This window comes from Vipera berus (genome assembly GCF_964194415.1).
Source record: "Vipera berus genome assembly, chromosome: 2".
Classification (NCBI taxonomy): domain Eukaryota; kingdom Metazoa; phylum Chordata; class Lepidosauria; order Squamata; family Viperidae; genus Vipera; species Vipera berus.
The window spans coordinates 48,944,786-48,962,518 of NC_138203.1; the positions used below are offsets into that span (position 1 = coordinate 48,944,786).

General features: G+C 37.5%; 1 protein-coding gene across 1 annotated transcript in view; it reads left to right on the forward strand.

Annotated features, from left to right (window-relative positions):
• FER (FER tyrosine kinase) overlaps positions 1–17,733 on the forward strand; it is a 144,131-nt gene that overhangs the window by 55,242 nt on the left and 71,156 nt on the right. The window contains exons 11-12 of the mRNA XM_081317517.1: positions 13,481–13,573; positions 15,733–15,936. Of these exons, the coding sequence (XP_081173643.1) occupies positions 13,481–13,573; positions 15,733–15,936 (297 nt within the window). The remainder of the gene's footprint in view (positions 1–13,480; positions 13,574–15,732; positions 15,937–17,733) is intronic.

Below are 17,733 nucleotides of genomic sequence, written 5' to 3' on the forward strand. Positions count from 1 at the left end.
TTAGTGTATAGTTGTAGTTAGTAAGGAAAAATCCTAGTGGAGATATGCAGAATTATTTGCCTAGGCAAAAGGGACTGAAGTACTTTTTAAAATCTGAGATAATATTTGGAAATTGTTCAGGCAGATGTTTCCCTAAGTCAGTGGAGTATAAGAATAAGGAAGAGGCCACAAGATTTTGTTGTTATAAGCCAGACATGTCAAACACAAGGCCCGGGGGCCGGATCCAGCTCGCGAAGTGGTTTTATGTGGCCCACGAAGCCATCCTGGAAACAGTGAGGGAACGGCCCCCACTGCCTTGGCCCTGGCCCAGAGACCCTCCTTCTGCCAGAGATCCTCAGATCTGTCCCACTCCTGCCCAGGCTCCCATAGGCACCCTTGATGCGAACGAAGTAGAGCTGGCCACGCCCACCCAGTAGACCTCGCACCCTAGCCACGCCCACCCTGGCCATACCCACCTGGCCCCCTGTGGGCAACCGCAGTGCTGATGCGGCCCTCAATGAAATTGAGTTTGACACCCCTGTTATAAGCAATCTCAATAAAACTTGATTTCCTGGTCTGGTCTACCTAACAGGGCTGAAAGTATTGCCTCAGGATATATATATATAAATATATATATATTTAGTAGGATTGTCCTTGCCATTCTGTGAAGCCTCCTGGTGCTGCTGGTCAGCGTCTTTTCCAAATGATTAAGCAGTAAGAAGAACACTAATCTCTGCTTGGTTTATCCTTGATATATTGGGCATAAAAGTAGAGGCAAGGAAATGGCCAGTGAGAATGAGCAGCCATTGATAACAACATACTGAATTTGGAAGTGACATTGGTGTGAGTTAATTCAGCAATCAATCAAGATGTGGTTTCAGCTAGTATTTCTCAGTACAATTGGTACAGTTGCTTAATGCTACATATTAGCCTGTCTAGCTGTTTACTTTAGGACACATTGTCGCACTGCAGCATTATTCATCACAGCAGAATGCATGCAAGTGTTCTAAGCATTCTCACCTGCAGAATTCTTATATTCAAAGTGACACAGGGAAACTGCCAGCTTCTGGGGTGTTCTGTCAGTTCAGCAATTGGAGCTAAAGAGTGGAGGCTGAAACAGTTGCCCAATAGCTGCTTCCTTGCTTAACAAAATGGAATCATTTCAGTGGTGTCTTGAGTATTGTCAAAGAGTTTGCTTATAAATAAGAATGGAAGTAAATAGTTGATAACTTTTATAGTAAGAGGGTTTGTAGCAGCCTATAAATGGAAGAAATATGTATGTAGCATAGAGTACTCCAGCTTGCCAGCCTATGAGATCAAAGACATTCTGGGTTCAAGATAGTATGCCAGCTTACTCCGAAACTGAACAAAATTGTTTTTGGTATTCTAGATTGTTATCTCACAACTAGATATTGTTCAGATTGGGGCCAATCTGTTTAGCATACTGACAAGTCATATATTTCTGATATTCATTATGGCTCAAAAATGCAACAAATGCTCAGCATTACATGATAGACCAGATCCTGAACTCAGTACTACTTGTGAAAATGTTGAGCCTATGGTTTCTTCAGTTACTACTAAATCTCTGCCACTTTCCTCACATACAGCATCCACAAAAGTTAAGGTAAGACTATATAATTTAAAAGACAATACTTTCCCCCCCTTTTTTCCTATTTTTTTGGTGCATACAAGAGGCTGACAGAAGGTGTTGTTACTTTAACAGTTTGCCTTCCATCCATTGCTTATAACCTTGCCCAATATATTCCACAATAACATGGAATGGTAAAAAGAAATTTTTCCATTTATTTGTAAAATTGATTCTTGGATTCTTGTGGTTATTTTTATGATGTGCTTAGGTATTTCATTTGCTATTGGGACTAAAGTTAATGTAACAAATTTGCATAAAATTATCAATTCAGAATATTTTTAAATAATTATTTCTGATATTTTTCTCCCTTTCAGAGAGAGAATAAAGGCCAGTGAAAGCAGTGGATATTCATAGTTAATTGAATAAGCCAAAAAACTGGATCCACACAAGACATTGAATCATAAAATCTAGTTTTCATCTATAGTGATTAGGTTCATAGATTGTGAAAAGCCAACACGATAGAAACCACATGGTTAAACATCATCCTAGTTCTGAGGGCGTCTACTGTAAAGAAATTAGGATGTCAGAAATAATCACATAGGATTCAGGTAAAGCAAATAATTCTAATGTGATCATCCTAGTTCTGAGGATGTCTACTGTAAAGAAATTAGGATGTCAGAAATAATCACATAGGATTCAGGTAATGCAGATAATTCTAATGTGATCATGAGTAGCATGTTTATATACATGTATATATACCTGTGTATATATACATAAGTAAATGTACATATACATTTACTAACATGTATATATACATAGGTAAATAGGTTAAAAATGACATTTTTTGCTGATGCATAGTGATGCTTGTGTTAAATCTAGTGATGGTATCCACTGGTCAAATAAACATGCTGGCAAAATTGGAGTCCTTTGAAGAATAGATTTAAGTAATTTTCTGATGAATGAAAATAAACTAATATAGACATAGGAAATAATTCACCATTCCATTTTATGGGCTTACATCGGAAGCTGAAAAATACTGCTATTGTCTTGCAAAATCTAGTTGATAAAGAAAATGTAAGACTATTCATGAACTGAAATGAATTATAATTTATAGATTAAAATATATACTGTGTTTCCTGGAAAGGAAGACCTACCCTGAAAATAAGCCCTAGCTTGATTTTTGGGGGTACGCCTAATATAAACCCCACCCCAAAAATAGCCCTAGTTTTGGGACAAGATGCATGTCTAAAAAAGGTGGGGGTTGGAGCTGCCCCATACGTCCCGCACCCTCTTTACCATTGTAGCCAGGCCTCCCATGCCCTGACACCTGCCTCTCCGTGTCACTTCTGTGACTGCTGGCCACCACTCACATACACACATCACCCCCAACCTCCATTTTGCTGTCAGGAAAATGCCTCTGCAAATGAGAATGGAGTTCTGGATTGACATGCATGGCGTCCACCGAGCTGCATTTCACCATCTGGAAATGCACACCAGGGGACGCTGCACACATTAATCTGGAGCTCCATTCTCAGCTGCAGAGGCATTTCCTGAAGGCCTCTGACAGTGAAATGGAGGCTGGGAGACGATGCTTGTGAGTGGCAGCAAGCAGTCACAGAAGAAGTGGGCTGGCTGCGTGGGACTGTTGCTGCCACTGCCGCGAGGTGAGACCATGGAAAAGACACCCCCTGAAAATAAGACCTGGTGCCTCTTTTGGAGGCAAAAATAATACGACCAGGTCTTATTTTCAGGGAAACACAATAATACCTAGTATTTAAATATTTCATAAAATATCCTACCATTATAACATCACAATGCATAAGCATTATTAGTTTGCAATCTTACATTTCTCATTCATCATGGCATGTGTTTGTATGTTTAACCTAAATAAATAGGTTAAAAATGTTTGGCTTATTTATAGTGATACTTGTATTAAATCTAGTGATGGTATTCACTGATCAAATAAAAACTGCTGGCAAAATTGGAGCCCTTGGCACGTTCCCTGTATCTGCTCTAAAGATTTAAAGGACTATTATATTAAAAGAAAATTAGGGAGATTACTGTATAAATCTGTTCTGTAAAAATAAATATAGTAAGGCAAAAAATGTTTATGCTCTAGAACAGGGGTGTCAAACAGCCAGCCCGTGGGCCAGACGCGTCATGCGGAAGCTGTGCACACCTCATTGCTGTCACATGATGTCGTGAGTTTGACATGTCTGCTCTAGAGCGTAAAGGTCACCAACCTTTGGTTGGCAGACCGGGAAAAAAAGGGAGAAGCATTTTATGCATGTGCGCGGTGCGTGCAGAACTGCAAGCATGCACATGACCCAAATTGAGCGGGGCTAGCACTTGCGTGATGCTCACTAGCCCTGCCCCGTTCTTGTGCACAGCTCTCTGTTTCTGTGCCCCGAGGCACGGCGTCGGCCCCTTTTCGCACTCCAAGGCACGGCAGCATCCCATTTTAGCGTCCTGAGGTGTGGCATCGGCCTGTTTTTGCACCCCATGGTGTGGTGGTGTTCCATTTTCACAGTGCGGCGGTGTCCCAATTTTGTGCCCCAAGGAGTGGCAGCAGCCCGTTTTCATGCCCTGAGGCAGCAGTGACACATTTTTGCACCGCGTGGCATGGCGTCCTGCTTTTGCACCCCGCAGCTGCAGCACTAGCGCGAGGGGGTGTGCGTGCACGGGTGTGCGCACTGGCCTACGTGTCCAGCAGCCCAGTGGCCAGCAACCCATGGCCCACTACTGAGCCGCGGCCCACAGGTTGGGGACCCCTGCTCTAGAACTCATTTTATTGTATTTTTAATTAAAAGGCAGTCTAAATGAGGTCTCTCACGTGAAAACTTACAGTATGTTTACACTGTTGGTGTTCTCCAAATGTACTGGACTTAAATATATTTTTCCTGGCCAGTTTGGGCAACATGACTGCATTATATCAGGTGTATGGTACGTATCCTCATAATTTGTTTTCTTGGTTCTTCAGGTAACACAGGTTCTCTGTCAAAAAAAAACCCCAAATGTGTGTGTGGATTAAAATTCCTTTTGCATTTATCTTCTTTCCAAACCTAGTGAAGAAATGAGCATGGTATCTTTGTTAGGCAAAATCCAGATTGATTGAAGAGAATATCCATTTTGTTCCAATTTTATTATCCTTTTATTTTCTTTAGGAAGAGCTTTTAATGTTATCTATATGTAGATAATCATTTCAAAAATTCATCTGTTTTTAATAATGTATTCCTCTTGTAGCATATATGATATATTCAGTCAATTTCAGTTTAAAACATTTGTACTCTGTTATATATCAGATTAAACTGAGAAACTGAACTGGGTAATGCTTTTGGGAAATGCTGGCAAATTAGCAGTGCCATTTAAATAAAATGTAAACTAATTAACTATAAATCCTTGTTTTTACAATTTATCAAGATTGAACTATTAGATTAATTGGTTTTACAACCAGGGAAGACAACTTGATGTTAAATTTCATGCTATGATGTTAAGTGACCTAGTTTGCAAGTAAATAACTAGCAGTTCATTTTTAGGAGCCTTATATAGATTGTTTTTAGCTTTCTGAGTAAAAGTCTTTGTGCTAGTAATCAAGTTCCCTGTATCTCCTTCCATTGTTCTCAAATTCTAGTCTTGAGTCTTAGTTACATCAAGAAAATTCTGTCTTTTAATTTGTATCATGATTAATGCCATATTGATATTTCTAGTTCATTTTTTTCTGGCATTGAAATAAATTTTCTGCAAAAAATTATTGAAAGGCCTGCAAATTTTATTGGACCACAAGGCTGAAAAATTCAAAATATACTTTAATATAACAAGATACCTAGTGCATGCTTGTGTGCAAGCATTGTCATTGTGCAATCTCACACTTTCTCCAATTGTTGTCTCTAGTAGTACAATTTCTTTCATATTGTAAACTGCCCTTTCTCAACTTTTGTTGATAAATAATGATATAAAAGTTGTCAAAGAATAGCGTGGATTGATATTTACAAGATTGTCTCTGGATCTCTTAGAATCCTTGGATATTCTTAGAAAATAAGATCAGTTCAGCGCAGTTAAGGGGACTGTAGGAGGCAAAGATGAGCTAAAATTGTAGAAGAGGTGGTATGGTGCAATCTTATCCATTTTATTTCAGATTGATGTTTTGTGCTGCTATGGCAGTCATTTTGTGAATGTACAGGTATTTCATAGAACTATTTTGTTAGAGCACTGACCACATACAATGTTTTAAAAATACTTCTAGGTTCAAAAGCTTTACTATTCTATTTAAACTTAAATGATGCAGTTTATGTGGCACATCCAGAATTGTAATGAGTTACTACCTTTGTAGAGTTACAGTTTTTTCAGATTCAGATATCAGTTTCTTCCATAACGTATGTGCAAAGGTGATGCTGGAAAGAAGGACTCAATTTCCTTCAGTAAATAAACTGGCTCCCCGTTTGCTCTGCATAGTCATTTTGATTTCTGGAAAAATATCCGTGAAATCTATTATTTAAGTATATTTTACAGTGAGAAGACAAAGAATGTAAAATAAAGTGATGGATTAAATTCAGCCTCTGTCACATGCACCTATACGAAAAAGGAATTGCCTAAATTTGAATCCTTTTAGGTCTTATCATAATTTCATGTTATACTTTTGTTTTGATTATCTTGGAATAGTTTAATTTGAATAGGATTTATGAAGAATAGCTGTGTAACAGTGGTTCAAAATGTCTAAGTGTTCTGTAACTTATTAAATAATGCTATCCTGGGAAAAATATTTTAAGAAATATTTTTAAAAATGCTAAAGTTTGTTCAGCATTTTATAATGTACATATCAAAATTCAAGAGTTAATTCATAATTTATAATGATAATTATATACTTACTTTTTCTTTGATCAGTGCTTTAAAGTTTTTTTAAACAGTTTTAAACACTTTTTAGAAAATATGGGACTGCAAAAGTATCTGTATCTGTTGAAAAAGAAAAAGAAAACCTAAAAGGCAGGCAGGATGTTTACATGAAATGAATTGACTTCCTTTAATTTCTAGTATTCTGTTTGGATGGAACTTGGAGAGTTAGGGTTGAACATTCCAGGTTCAACAATCAGTTAAAACAACTTATTTACTGTCTTCCCTGTCCACAAATACAACTATTTGATCGCCCAATTTTACAATGTAAGCTGAATTTTTTTTCTTGCAGTATGATGCATTATTATACATCAATATCAAGGCCTTTTTTATTGGGTATTAGAATTTTTGCATATTTGGCAAACATTCTTTCAAAGCTGCTGTTCTTAATGGCTAACAGTTGGTTTTTAGGAACATTATCTTCTCAGCATCCTGAATATTTTTTGTAACTCAATCAAATCTGAGAATAAGTGCCATCTGGAAACTTCCTGAAAAACTATTCTGCTTTCTTATATGGTTGGTATGAAATAGGTAGTTTAGAGTAAAAAATATGGCACAAGAGTGGTTTGAAAGATGAAAATTAATCTCCCTAGTTTAGGAATTCTGAGATTACTTGAGACGTGCAGAACTTCCTTTGACGTTTATGTCCATTTTCTTGCAATCTGCTACTTTGACAGCCAATGATTCCTTTTAAAATTCTCTTCTTTTCTCTTCATAAGTAAGCTACTGAGGTTGATACAGAATATCCCAAGTTAAAGAACTAATTAGATAACATTCAGTTTACTCTATAATTCAATCACTACTACTACTACTGCATATAGAACCTCCACTTTAAATCTGTTTTCCTCCTCCACTTAATCCACTGCCTATATATCCAAATAACTATTCAATACATTTCTGGTTTATACCAGGCAGTTACTAGTGTTCTCCCCCTCCCCACAACACACACACACAAATTGGCTTGATGTCCTTTCAGCAGTTAATCTGAGAAGGAAGCTGAGTTGGTGCTAGGAAGTAAATTAATATGATATGTTTCCTAACTTTTTCCTCTCTTATGAGGAAAAATATATGAGCAAATGCAGTGTTAAAAGACAAGAAGAATGTTGTGATTCATATCTGCTAACCTAGTTTGACTTCTACAGTATATACAAACCGTCTTCATTTTAAATCTTCAATGAGCTAGAAATTTTTCTTCACAAGCCACTTAAGAATGAAATAAGACATAGACTTCCAGTTCCTGTTTCTCAGCAGAGCAGTTGGAGAATTCAAAACGTCGGATCCTCCAGCTGAAATTTCTTTTTGTTGGGGACCCTAAGGGGCCAGAATCCACCCTGAAGGGGTGGAATGAAGGAAGGAAATCCCAGGGACTTAGGAGAGATGGTGGTCTCTCCGAACAGTCCAGGAGAAGCCTCCCAGAAACCAACGGAAGAAAAGGCTGGCTAACGCCATGTCCAGTCATAGCTGAAGCACCGGAAGTCATAAGTGATTAAGCAAAATAATAAACAGCATGCTTGAATCTGGGTAAGAATACTGATTTTCTCTATCCTACCTACTTTCCTGAAGAAGAAAATCCCCCAAAAAAGAGATCTCCGAAAAAGGAAAGGGGGAGGGGGACTTCGCTCCCTCCCTTTTAGTTGGGCGGTGACATTTACCTGTTAGAGAAAGAAAACAACTAGAAAGACATGAAAAATGAGCAAACGCTGACACCTGCTGGTGGATGACGATTTTTTTTCTTTTCTTTTTTTTCCCTTTGAACTTTTAAGCTTTCAGAAAATGCACCTGTTTAAACAAAGATAATATACAGTTGCAAGAAAAAGTATGTGAACCCTTTGGGATTATGTGGAGTTTTGCATGAATTGGCCATAAAATGCACTCTAAACGTCATGTAAGTCACAACAATAGAAAAACCCAGTCTGCTTAAAATAATACTACACAAACATTAGCTGTTGTCATGTTTTAATTGAACATAAGATGGAAACATTCACAGTGCAGGGTGGAAAAAGTATGTGAACCTTTGGACTTAATAACTGGTTGACCCTCCTTTGGCAGCAATAACCTTAACCAAACGTTTCCTGTAGTTGCAGATCAGACCTGCACAACGATCTGGAGTAATTTTGGACCACTCCTCTGCACAAAACTGTTTCAGTGTAGCAATATTCTTGGGATGTCTGGTGTGAATCGCTCTCTTAAGGTCATGCCACAGCATTTCAATTGGGTTGAGGTCAGGACCCTGACTGGGCCACTCCAGAAGGCGTATTCTGTTCTGTTGAAGCCATTGTTTTGTTGAATTACTTGTATGCTTTGGGTCATTGTCCTGTTGCATCACCCATCCTCTGCGGAGCTTCAGTTGGCGGACAGATGGTCGTACGTTTTCCTGCAAAATGTCCTGATAAACTCTGGAATTCATTTTCCCATCAATGACAACAGTCCGTCCAGGCCCTGAGGCAGCAAAGCAGCCCCAAACCATGATGTTCCCTCCGCCATGTTTTACAGTGGGGATGAGGTTTTGATGTTGGTGTGCTGTGCCTTTTTTTCTACACACATAGTGTTGTGTGTTTTTCCCAAACAACTCAATTTTGGTTTCATCTGTCCAGTATATTTTGCCAGTAGTGCTGTGGAACATCAAGGTGCTCTTTTGCAAACTTCAAACGTGCTGCAATATTTTTTTTTGGACAGCAATGGCTTCCTCCGTGGTGTCCTCCCATGTACTCCATTCTCGTTTAATGTTTTCCTTATTGTAGATGTGTCAACAAAAATGTTAGCATGTGCCAGAGATTTCTGTAGGTCTTTAGCTGACACTCTAGGATTCTTCTTTACCTCATTGAGCATTATGCGCTGTGCTCTTGCAGTCATTTTTACAGGACAACCACGCCTAGGGAGAGTAGCAACAGTGCTAAACTCTCTCCATTTGTAGACAGTCTGTCTTACCATGGACACATGAACATCAAGGCTTTTGGAGATACTTTTGTAACCCTTTCCAGCTTCGTGCAAGTCAACAATTCTTGATCGTAGGTCTTCTGAGAGCTCTTTTCTGCGAGGCATGGTTCACATCAGACAGTGCTTCTTGAGACCAGTAAACCCAAAACAGGTTTGTGTTTTAAAGAGCAGGACAGCTGTCAGCAACACATCCAATATCATCACACTGGTTGGAGTCAAGGTTGGCTGACTCCTGGCTCCAATTAGCTCTTGGAGAAGTCATTAGGCTAGGGCAGGGGTCGGCAATCTCGGCTCTTTTATGACTCATGGACTTCAACTCCCAGAATTCTTGAGTCAGCATAGCTAACTCAGGAATTCTGGGAGTTGAAGTCCATGAGTCATAAAAGAGCCGAGGTTGCCTACCCCTGGGCTACGGGTTCACATACTTCTTCCACCCTGCACTGTGAATGTTTCCATCTTATGTTCAATTAAAACATGACAACAGCTAATGTTTGTGTAGTATTTTAAGCAGACTGTGTTTTTCTATTGTGACTTACATGACGTTTAGAGCTCATTTTATGGCCAATTCATGCAAAACGCCACGTAATCCGAAAGGGTTCACATACTTTTTCTTGCAACTGTAGCTGAAGCAATGAATACTTTACAAAAGGAAACATGTGATGAGCGACAACAATTTCAAAGGACAATGACTTTAAACTATATAAAAATCCAGAATAACTTTGAGAATATGAATCAACTCATTTTCAACTTAATTTCACTCCAAGAAATTCCTCAGGAAAATACAGTAGAGATGACTGAACAAGATTCTGAAGACAGAGACTCAAAGAAGGAACCTTATAAAATGCTCATTTCAAAAAAGGAAGTATATGATAAGCAGCAAAAATTTCAAAGGACAATGACCTTAAATTACAAGGAAATGCAGAATAACCTTGAGAGCATGAATCAAGTTATTCTCAACTTAATTTCACTTCAAGAACTCTCTCAGGAAAATATAGCAGAGATGATTAAATATAATTTTGAGGATAGAGACTTGAAGATGGAATCATATAAAATAAAAAATTATCATTTAATTCAATTGGGAAATATTTTAATACGTCTAAACAACTTTGAAGATAAGGAAAAGAATGAGAAAAAATTCCCTTTAGGGAAACAAATGATGATGAAACATCAGGAAAAAGATGGAATATATCAGAAAGAATACTTCAAAAAGAAACATTTGTTTGAATATGGCTAAGAAAAGGGAAAATTTTGAAATATATTACTCAGAGGGAATTTTTCTTTTTCTTCCTCCAAATCAATATAATTGTGGGTTTTTTGTTTGTTTTTTGTTTTCTATTCTTCTGAGTTGAATTGATTTAAACAAAAGCAAACGTTTTAGCTACTTAAATGTGATAAGAAAAATATAAAAAATGTGTTTTGAATGAGATTTAAAGTATTATATGATTAGAACTATTGAATGGAATGTTCAAAGTTTAAATAGACTAAATACATTCTTAGCTATGGTTAAAAAGAATGAGAAATTGAGGGAATAAATATATATTAAATTAGGAGAAATACATATTTTCATATGTTATTTTTTGTAGTCTAGTACTTAAATCCACTAATGTAAATATAGTTGAATGTTGAACTGATTGTTATTTGTAAGAACATTTAGAATTTGGAGGGAGAAATAAGCTGCTCTTCTTTCTTTTTTTGTTTCTTTGTTTCTTTTTTTTACTTATTGATTGGGAAATATAAAAATATGAGAGGGTATGGAAAAAACAGAATTAAAATTAAAATTAGCAAATTCTTCCCTTGTCAACTTCTCTGCTTTCTGGTTTTAAAAAATACTTAACTAGATAAATATTTATATTTTAAAAGGTAGTAAATATTTATAGCAAAGGAAGCCAAGCAAAATACAAGGGTTAGGGATATTATTTTAGTCATATGTTCTACAGAGGACAGTTAAAAAATAGAATGTTGGTGAATGCAATATTAATGCATTATTTGAACTAGTTTGGGGGAAATTGTCCCTTTCCCCTTTAGAGATATCAGAATGACTCATTTAGCTGCTGCTAATTCCCATAATTCATTTATATGAAAAAGGCCCTTTGTCTTTGTATTACTGAGTGCGGGAAGTATGTTGATCATCCCAACTCCTGGCAGACCTAGAAGCAAAATTGGTATCTATGGTAATGTAGAGATCAGGGTTTTTGGTTTTTTTAAATAGCCATTTAACCCACTATCTACAATCAATCTGTCAGGGAACTCTCAGTAGCTCGTTTTATTATTGGACAAATTATAATTTCAAAAATTATGCTTTGTTGTCTAAAGACTATTTTGAGGATCCAGACAGTCTATTTGTGACCATTTTTATATCAATTGATCAGATACTATTTGAAATAGTTTTTTATGGCTAACTCAATTTTATTTTGTGCAGATGTTAAATTTGCATCTGTTCCCCTTTGTGTCTGATAATTTATTTTAAATGTTGGTTTCTTATGTTCTACTTCAAGTTTATTTTAAATATCAAATAAAAAAAGATCACTATTGTATTGATTATTTATTCACCATCATCCCAGCTAGCTTTGGTATGAAATCAGATTAACATTAAAATAGCAAGTCATGAAGATGAATGCACTAATATGTAAATTGGTAAGAGATGTGATTTCCCCCCCCTCCTTTTGCTTATCAAGCGAATGCAAGGAAGAAGTGAGCTATAGCCTCAACACCTGACTGTGCATATGGTAACATTATTTATGGACAGTGTCTAGTGACACAAAAAACATTCAGTTGCTGTTGAAATGTCAATATTAAGAGATGGTGTCAAGAATAACAATCTATTGCAGTGTTCTGGGTTGGTGTTGTGACTCAGGGTCAGCCTGTGGGTCCGGCAGCCGGCTCAGATGTCTCGGATGACTCAGATGAGGGGGAGGAGGAGGGTGTGGAAGACGAACTGGCTGATGATGGCTTGGAGGCTTCGCAGAGCCCTCAGCCGGGGCCCTCTTCTCAGCTGCGTGAGCCCGATAGTGCGGAGGATGATGACCCACAGCTGGCCCTGTTCAAGGACGCCCGACGCAGGAGGCAGTCGAGCAGGAACAAACAGAGAAAGGCTGTGGGACTTCTCGGGAGGAGGCACAGGGAGGCCACGCCCTGAACTCTAAATAAAAGGAGTGTTTGGGGAAGGGCTGGTTGCTGAAAGCAACCCTTCCGTTTGAGGATTCAAGTTCCAGTGTTTTTGTTTCTTGTTCTGTTGTTTGAGTAATAAATCTTGGCAGACGCTTTCCAGCCTCAGACGCTCTCCAGTCTCTACTGTTTGAACAGGGGTTTGCCTTATTGCAAGGCCGGTAGCAGGCTGGTTCAGAACAGTTGGTTTTGCAAACTTTTGTGTGGATGATGAACCATTTCCATTATTTAAGCAGCAACACTCATGTATTGAAGAGTAAGAATTTACCAATACAAACAGTGAGTAGAATCCAATGAAGTCTAGAAAATTAGTTACCAATCTACAGCACTTCCAAATAATATATTTGTAATTTTCTATTTCTTGCATTTTTACACAAAGGCTTTCTTTTGGAACTCATGCTCAAATTCCTAGATTTCAGTACAGGTCTGCATTTTGTTTACATGTAATTCCACTGAACTTTCCCTTTTGTATGGACTCTTTTTCTGAATATGTTATACAATACTGTTCAGCTTTGTATTCAGTCTCCTGTACCAGTATCAGAATACTACAAATAGACCATATTCTCTTGGAAAGTTCTGTAAATGTGTTGTTTGTTCCATTTAATCTGTTGCAGTTTTGTTGTGGTGGAAAAGTACCAAGGAAAACTTAATAAAATACGTTTAAGTTTTTAAACAGAAAAAAAAATCAGGGTTATAGAATGAGATTATTTTGGCAATATAATTTTTTAATAGTCATAGTATCTTGGCAAAACTATTCAAAAGTACTAACATTTTTAGACAAAGCCGAGACCAAGAAGCCATTTTAACTCATGTTTGATGATTAAGTTGGGTAAAACCAAAATTTTATCTAGAAGTGACTATTTAATCTGCTACAAATCATTGTTTTATTTTCTGTTGGACTATTTCTCCCTCTTTGTTTCCTAGGATAAAAAAGATAAAGTTTCCAGGTTTGATACTATTCGACATTCCATTGCTGGTATGATAAGATCACCAAAGTCTATGTTAGGCTCGTCATCGGTAAGTGGGCAGGTAATATATTCTTATGTCTTTATCAAGAAAAAAAAATGTTTTCACCATTTTCTGTATAATTTTCTGTTATTTGCTGCAGGATCATTTGATTAATGTTTACAATACTTCCTATATTGAGAATGGTATTTCCTAGCAGTTTGCAATAGATGAAACCCATCACTAAAGAATTCAAACATTTGAACTCCCAAAGTACAGGTGCACATTCATTTAATAAGCAAAGTTTCAATTAAACTGAAATGTATATAGATTTTATTGTGATCAAGCAAGTCATCAAATTTCAAGTATAATAATAATTGAAAAAAATTGTCTGTCCCTGTCCATAAGAGTTACCTAGAGTCAACCTTTCAGTCTAATGGCTAGTATCAGAATGCAAAGTTAGGCTAACAGGGTTAAAACAAAAGGATGATGAGGTATCAGAAAAGAAATACTGTATATGTCAGACATGTCAAACACAAGGCCCGGGGGCCGGATCCGGCCCGTGAAGTGGTTTCATGTGGCCCACGAAGCCATCCTGGAAACAGTGAGGGAACGGCCCCCACTGCCTTGGCCGAGGCCCAGAGACCCTCCTCCTGCCAGAGACCCTCAGATCTGTCCCACTCCTGCCCAGGCCCCCATAGGCACCCTTGATGCCAACGATGTAGAGCTGGCCACGCCCACCCAGTAGGCCATACGCACTCTAGCCACGCCCACCCAGTAGGCCACGCCCACCCTGGCCATACCCACCCGGCCCCTTGAGGGCAACCGCAATGCTGATGCGGCCCTCAATGAAATTGAGTTTGACACCCCTGGTATATGTTGATTGGTCCATTTGGGGCTTCTCTTAGTCATTGATCTGCTTGTCATGTTTGTACCACTGCCTTATCTGATTGTTAACTTCTAAATTAATTAAACCTGTGGATGAAGTTTCATCAGGGTTTTCAGTTAAAAAATGTGCCAGTATAAATTACATCATTATTTTCCAATCTCAGCCTTTATCTGTCATATACTCTCACTTCTTGTTAAATATTTGACTTACCTTGATGCAATATATTATAGGTAAATATGAATTGGAACAGCTTGTTCTCAGATAGGTTATGTTAATTTTAGTTCGTCTTCTGACCAAAACCTGGCTCACCTAAAAAAACAAACCACTTTGAAGATATAATATTCGTTAAGTATGCAAATAACAAGAGTGTACACTGGGCTTGCAGCAAAGCATTGGCAACATCTTGACCCAGCCCTGAGCAAAAAGCAGAACTATAGCTTATAAACCTTTGGCATACTACATTGAAAGGACAAGACAAAGGCAGACAGAATAAAATACAGCATGACGCTGGAATGGTTTTGATAAATGGATGATTTTCTCATTATTTTATCCTTTATTACTAGATCAAGCATGCTAGCTATATTATCTTCAAGATATAGGCAGTGAATATAAACAAAATGGTTTATTGGCCTATTGGTTTCTGTTGGATACCTTCTCCCGAAGTCAGGATTGATTCAGTTTCCTGCAAATGTTTCTTTACAAGTGAACTTTTAGTAGTTCACATGAAAGGGGCGGGGGAGGAGGCATCTCATAAGATTGATAATGATATGCAGCTCACACGTGAATGGAGGGGTACCTTTATTACCATACTGACTAGAACATAAGTATATAATCCAGTATTACAAGAAAATCATTCATGTGCATACAGTGAAGGACAGATGGGACAATTTTTCAAAGGATGTGGCTACTTCAGTCTTTAAGAAAAGAAACTAATGTTATAAGAAGCTTCTCTTTGGAATATTTTGCACAGCCCTATTAATGAATGCACAGAATAGTAGAGCATTATTCTCTGTTCATTTATTTATATCTATTAAATTTATATTATAGCATATAACACAGCGATCTTCCTCGTTGTATTCTAATATATAATCCAAAGAATCAAATCCTGCACAAATCCACACAGTCTTTTTGAAACATTTTTAGAAAGAGTTTGCTATGTCAACTTTCACAATCTGCAAAAAGGTGACTGGCCCCAGGTTACCCAGCTGTTTTCATGCCTAAGGCAGAATTAGACCTCAGTGCACAGTCTTCCATTTTTAGCCCAGTACCTTTAACCGCTACAGTAACTTAATTCTCATATTTGCCATTATATTAATCATTTTTTTTCACGTTTTTCTTTAAGTTTTTTGATGTAATATCAGCGAGTGAAAAACCCCTGGCAGAACAAGATTGGTATCATGGGGCAATCCCAAGAATAGAAGCTCAAGAGCTATTAAAACAGCAAGGAGACTTTTTGGTGCGAGAAAGCCACGGGAAGCCTGGGGAATATGTCCTTTCTGTGTTTTCTGATGGGCAACGGAGACACTTTATCATTCAGTATGCTGATGTAAGTTTGACATTGATTTTTTAAGTGATTGAAGTGCACTTGATTTCAATAGCTACATAATTAGTTTTAAATTATACTTAGATTGCTAAATAATTATGCACAGCTTCGGTATTATATTACCTACCTGCTTCTTAAAGCTAAGAAATTATCCACTTCATAAGAGCCACAAGTACTGTTCTGTGCATTTGGTTCAGGATTCAGTAGTTTTCAGTAGCGATCTTTCAACCTCTGAAATGTTGAAAGGAATGTTCTTTGCTCTCTTGTTAATTTCTAATTAGAGATCTTTAGAATTGTGTGATTGCTAGTTGCCATTTTTATCCTAAAATGCACTGATCTAATTTTTTGGAGAGGTGCAGTTCTTTATTTTTCCAGCGTTGGTTCTTCCAATTATTCTTGAATTTCATGACTAGAACCTTATGTAGAAATTTCTGAAAATGATAGCAAACCACACACACACACACCCCAAATAGGCAAATTAGTATGTTAACAATTGCAATGCATCACTGTGCAATAAGACTACTGCAGTGCATTCTACAAGAGGCTGCCTTTCAAGAGCATTCAGGAACTGGAATTGGTGCAAAATGCAACTTCCCAATAGTTTTTGAATGCAGTTCAAAATGCTGATTTATTATTCCCCCTGTAAAGCCTGTGTGGCTTGTGCCTGGTATTCCCAGGAGCACCATTTCCTATTTGAATTGGCCAGTACTGTATGTTCATGCCAGAAGAAACACTTGATCGTACCCCAGTTCCAAAGAAGTGAGGGCAACTGAGGCCAGGAGATACTACTTTTGTATTGCAGCCTCCTGTGGAATAGCCTCCCCTTAGCTTGCCCCATCTGTTACAAAGTTCCTCAGAATGGAGCTCTTCTGGACAGCGTTTGGTGAGTTTCTATATTGCCACCATCTTTAGTAGTAGTAGATTCTTGTATTAGATGCTTGTATTACTGCCGATGGGCTGAGTTTTTCTTTTTTATATTCTATGCTTAGTTTTTTATATTTGTACTCTGGATTTTTAAATTGTTGGTTATAAATTAGGAATGTTTCACTGTTGATGTTATAAACTGCAATGAATCTGTAGCTGACTACACATTATATAAATGGAATGAACGAAAGAAAAAAATATAAAGCAGAATGTTCTCAGGAACACTGGCATATTTGGTTTTCAGACTGCAGAGTTGTACACAAGCTGTTCCTGTTCTTCAGAGGTAAACTACTAGTAAAAGGGAGGATGGGGGAAGTTAATTATTCAAACAAATTCTCCTAAAATCTTGAAACTGTGGTAGGAGGATACCTATGTTCCATTTTTTTACTCTAATCCTGATTTTAAATATATGCATGTATGGCCAGCCAACTTGTCATAAAGCTGTAGTAGACACACATAGATAATTCACAATTGTTTCATTGAATTGTGAAATAAATATTTCTAATTTGACGAGTGATTAATTCATTTTTTTCACACAAACATCTTAGTAGAAATAAATCACTCAAGCATTTAAATTTAAAAGAATCCACAGACGGAAAACACCTCAAGCATTTTCCGCTTAAAAGCCTAAACAGGGAAGATTAACATATGAAGTGTGTGAAATAATGTTTTCTGAATAAAGTATGGATGGAGATTATATGAAATTATGGGATTGGGTTACTACTCTGCAAGAAGCAGATATTAGTAGAGCTAAATTGTTGTTGTTGTTAGTTGCAAAGTCGTGTCCGACCCATCGCGACCCCATGTACAGCTTTCCTCCAGGTGTTCCTGTCCTCTACCATCTTCTGGAGTCCGTTTAGGCTTACGCCTACTGCT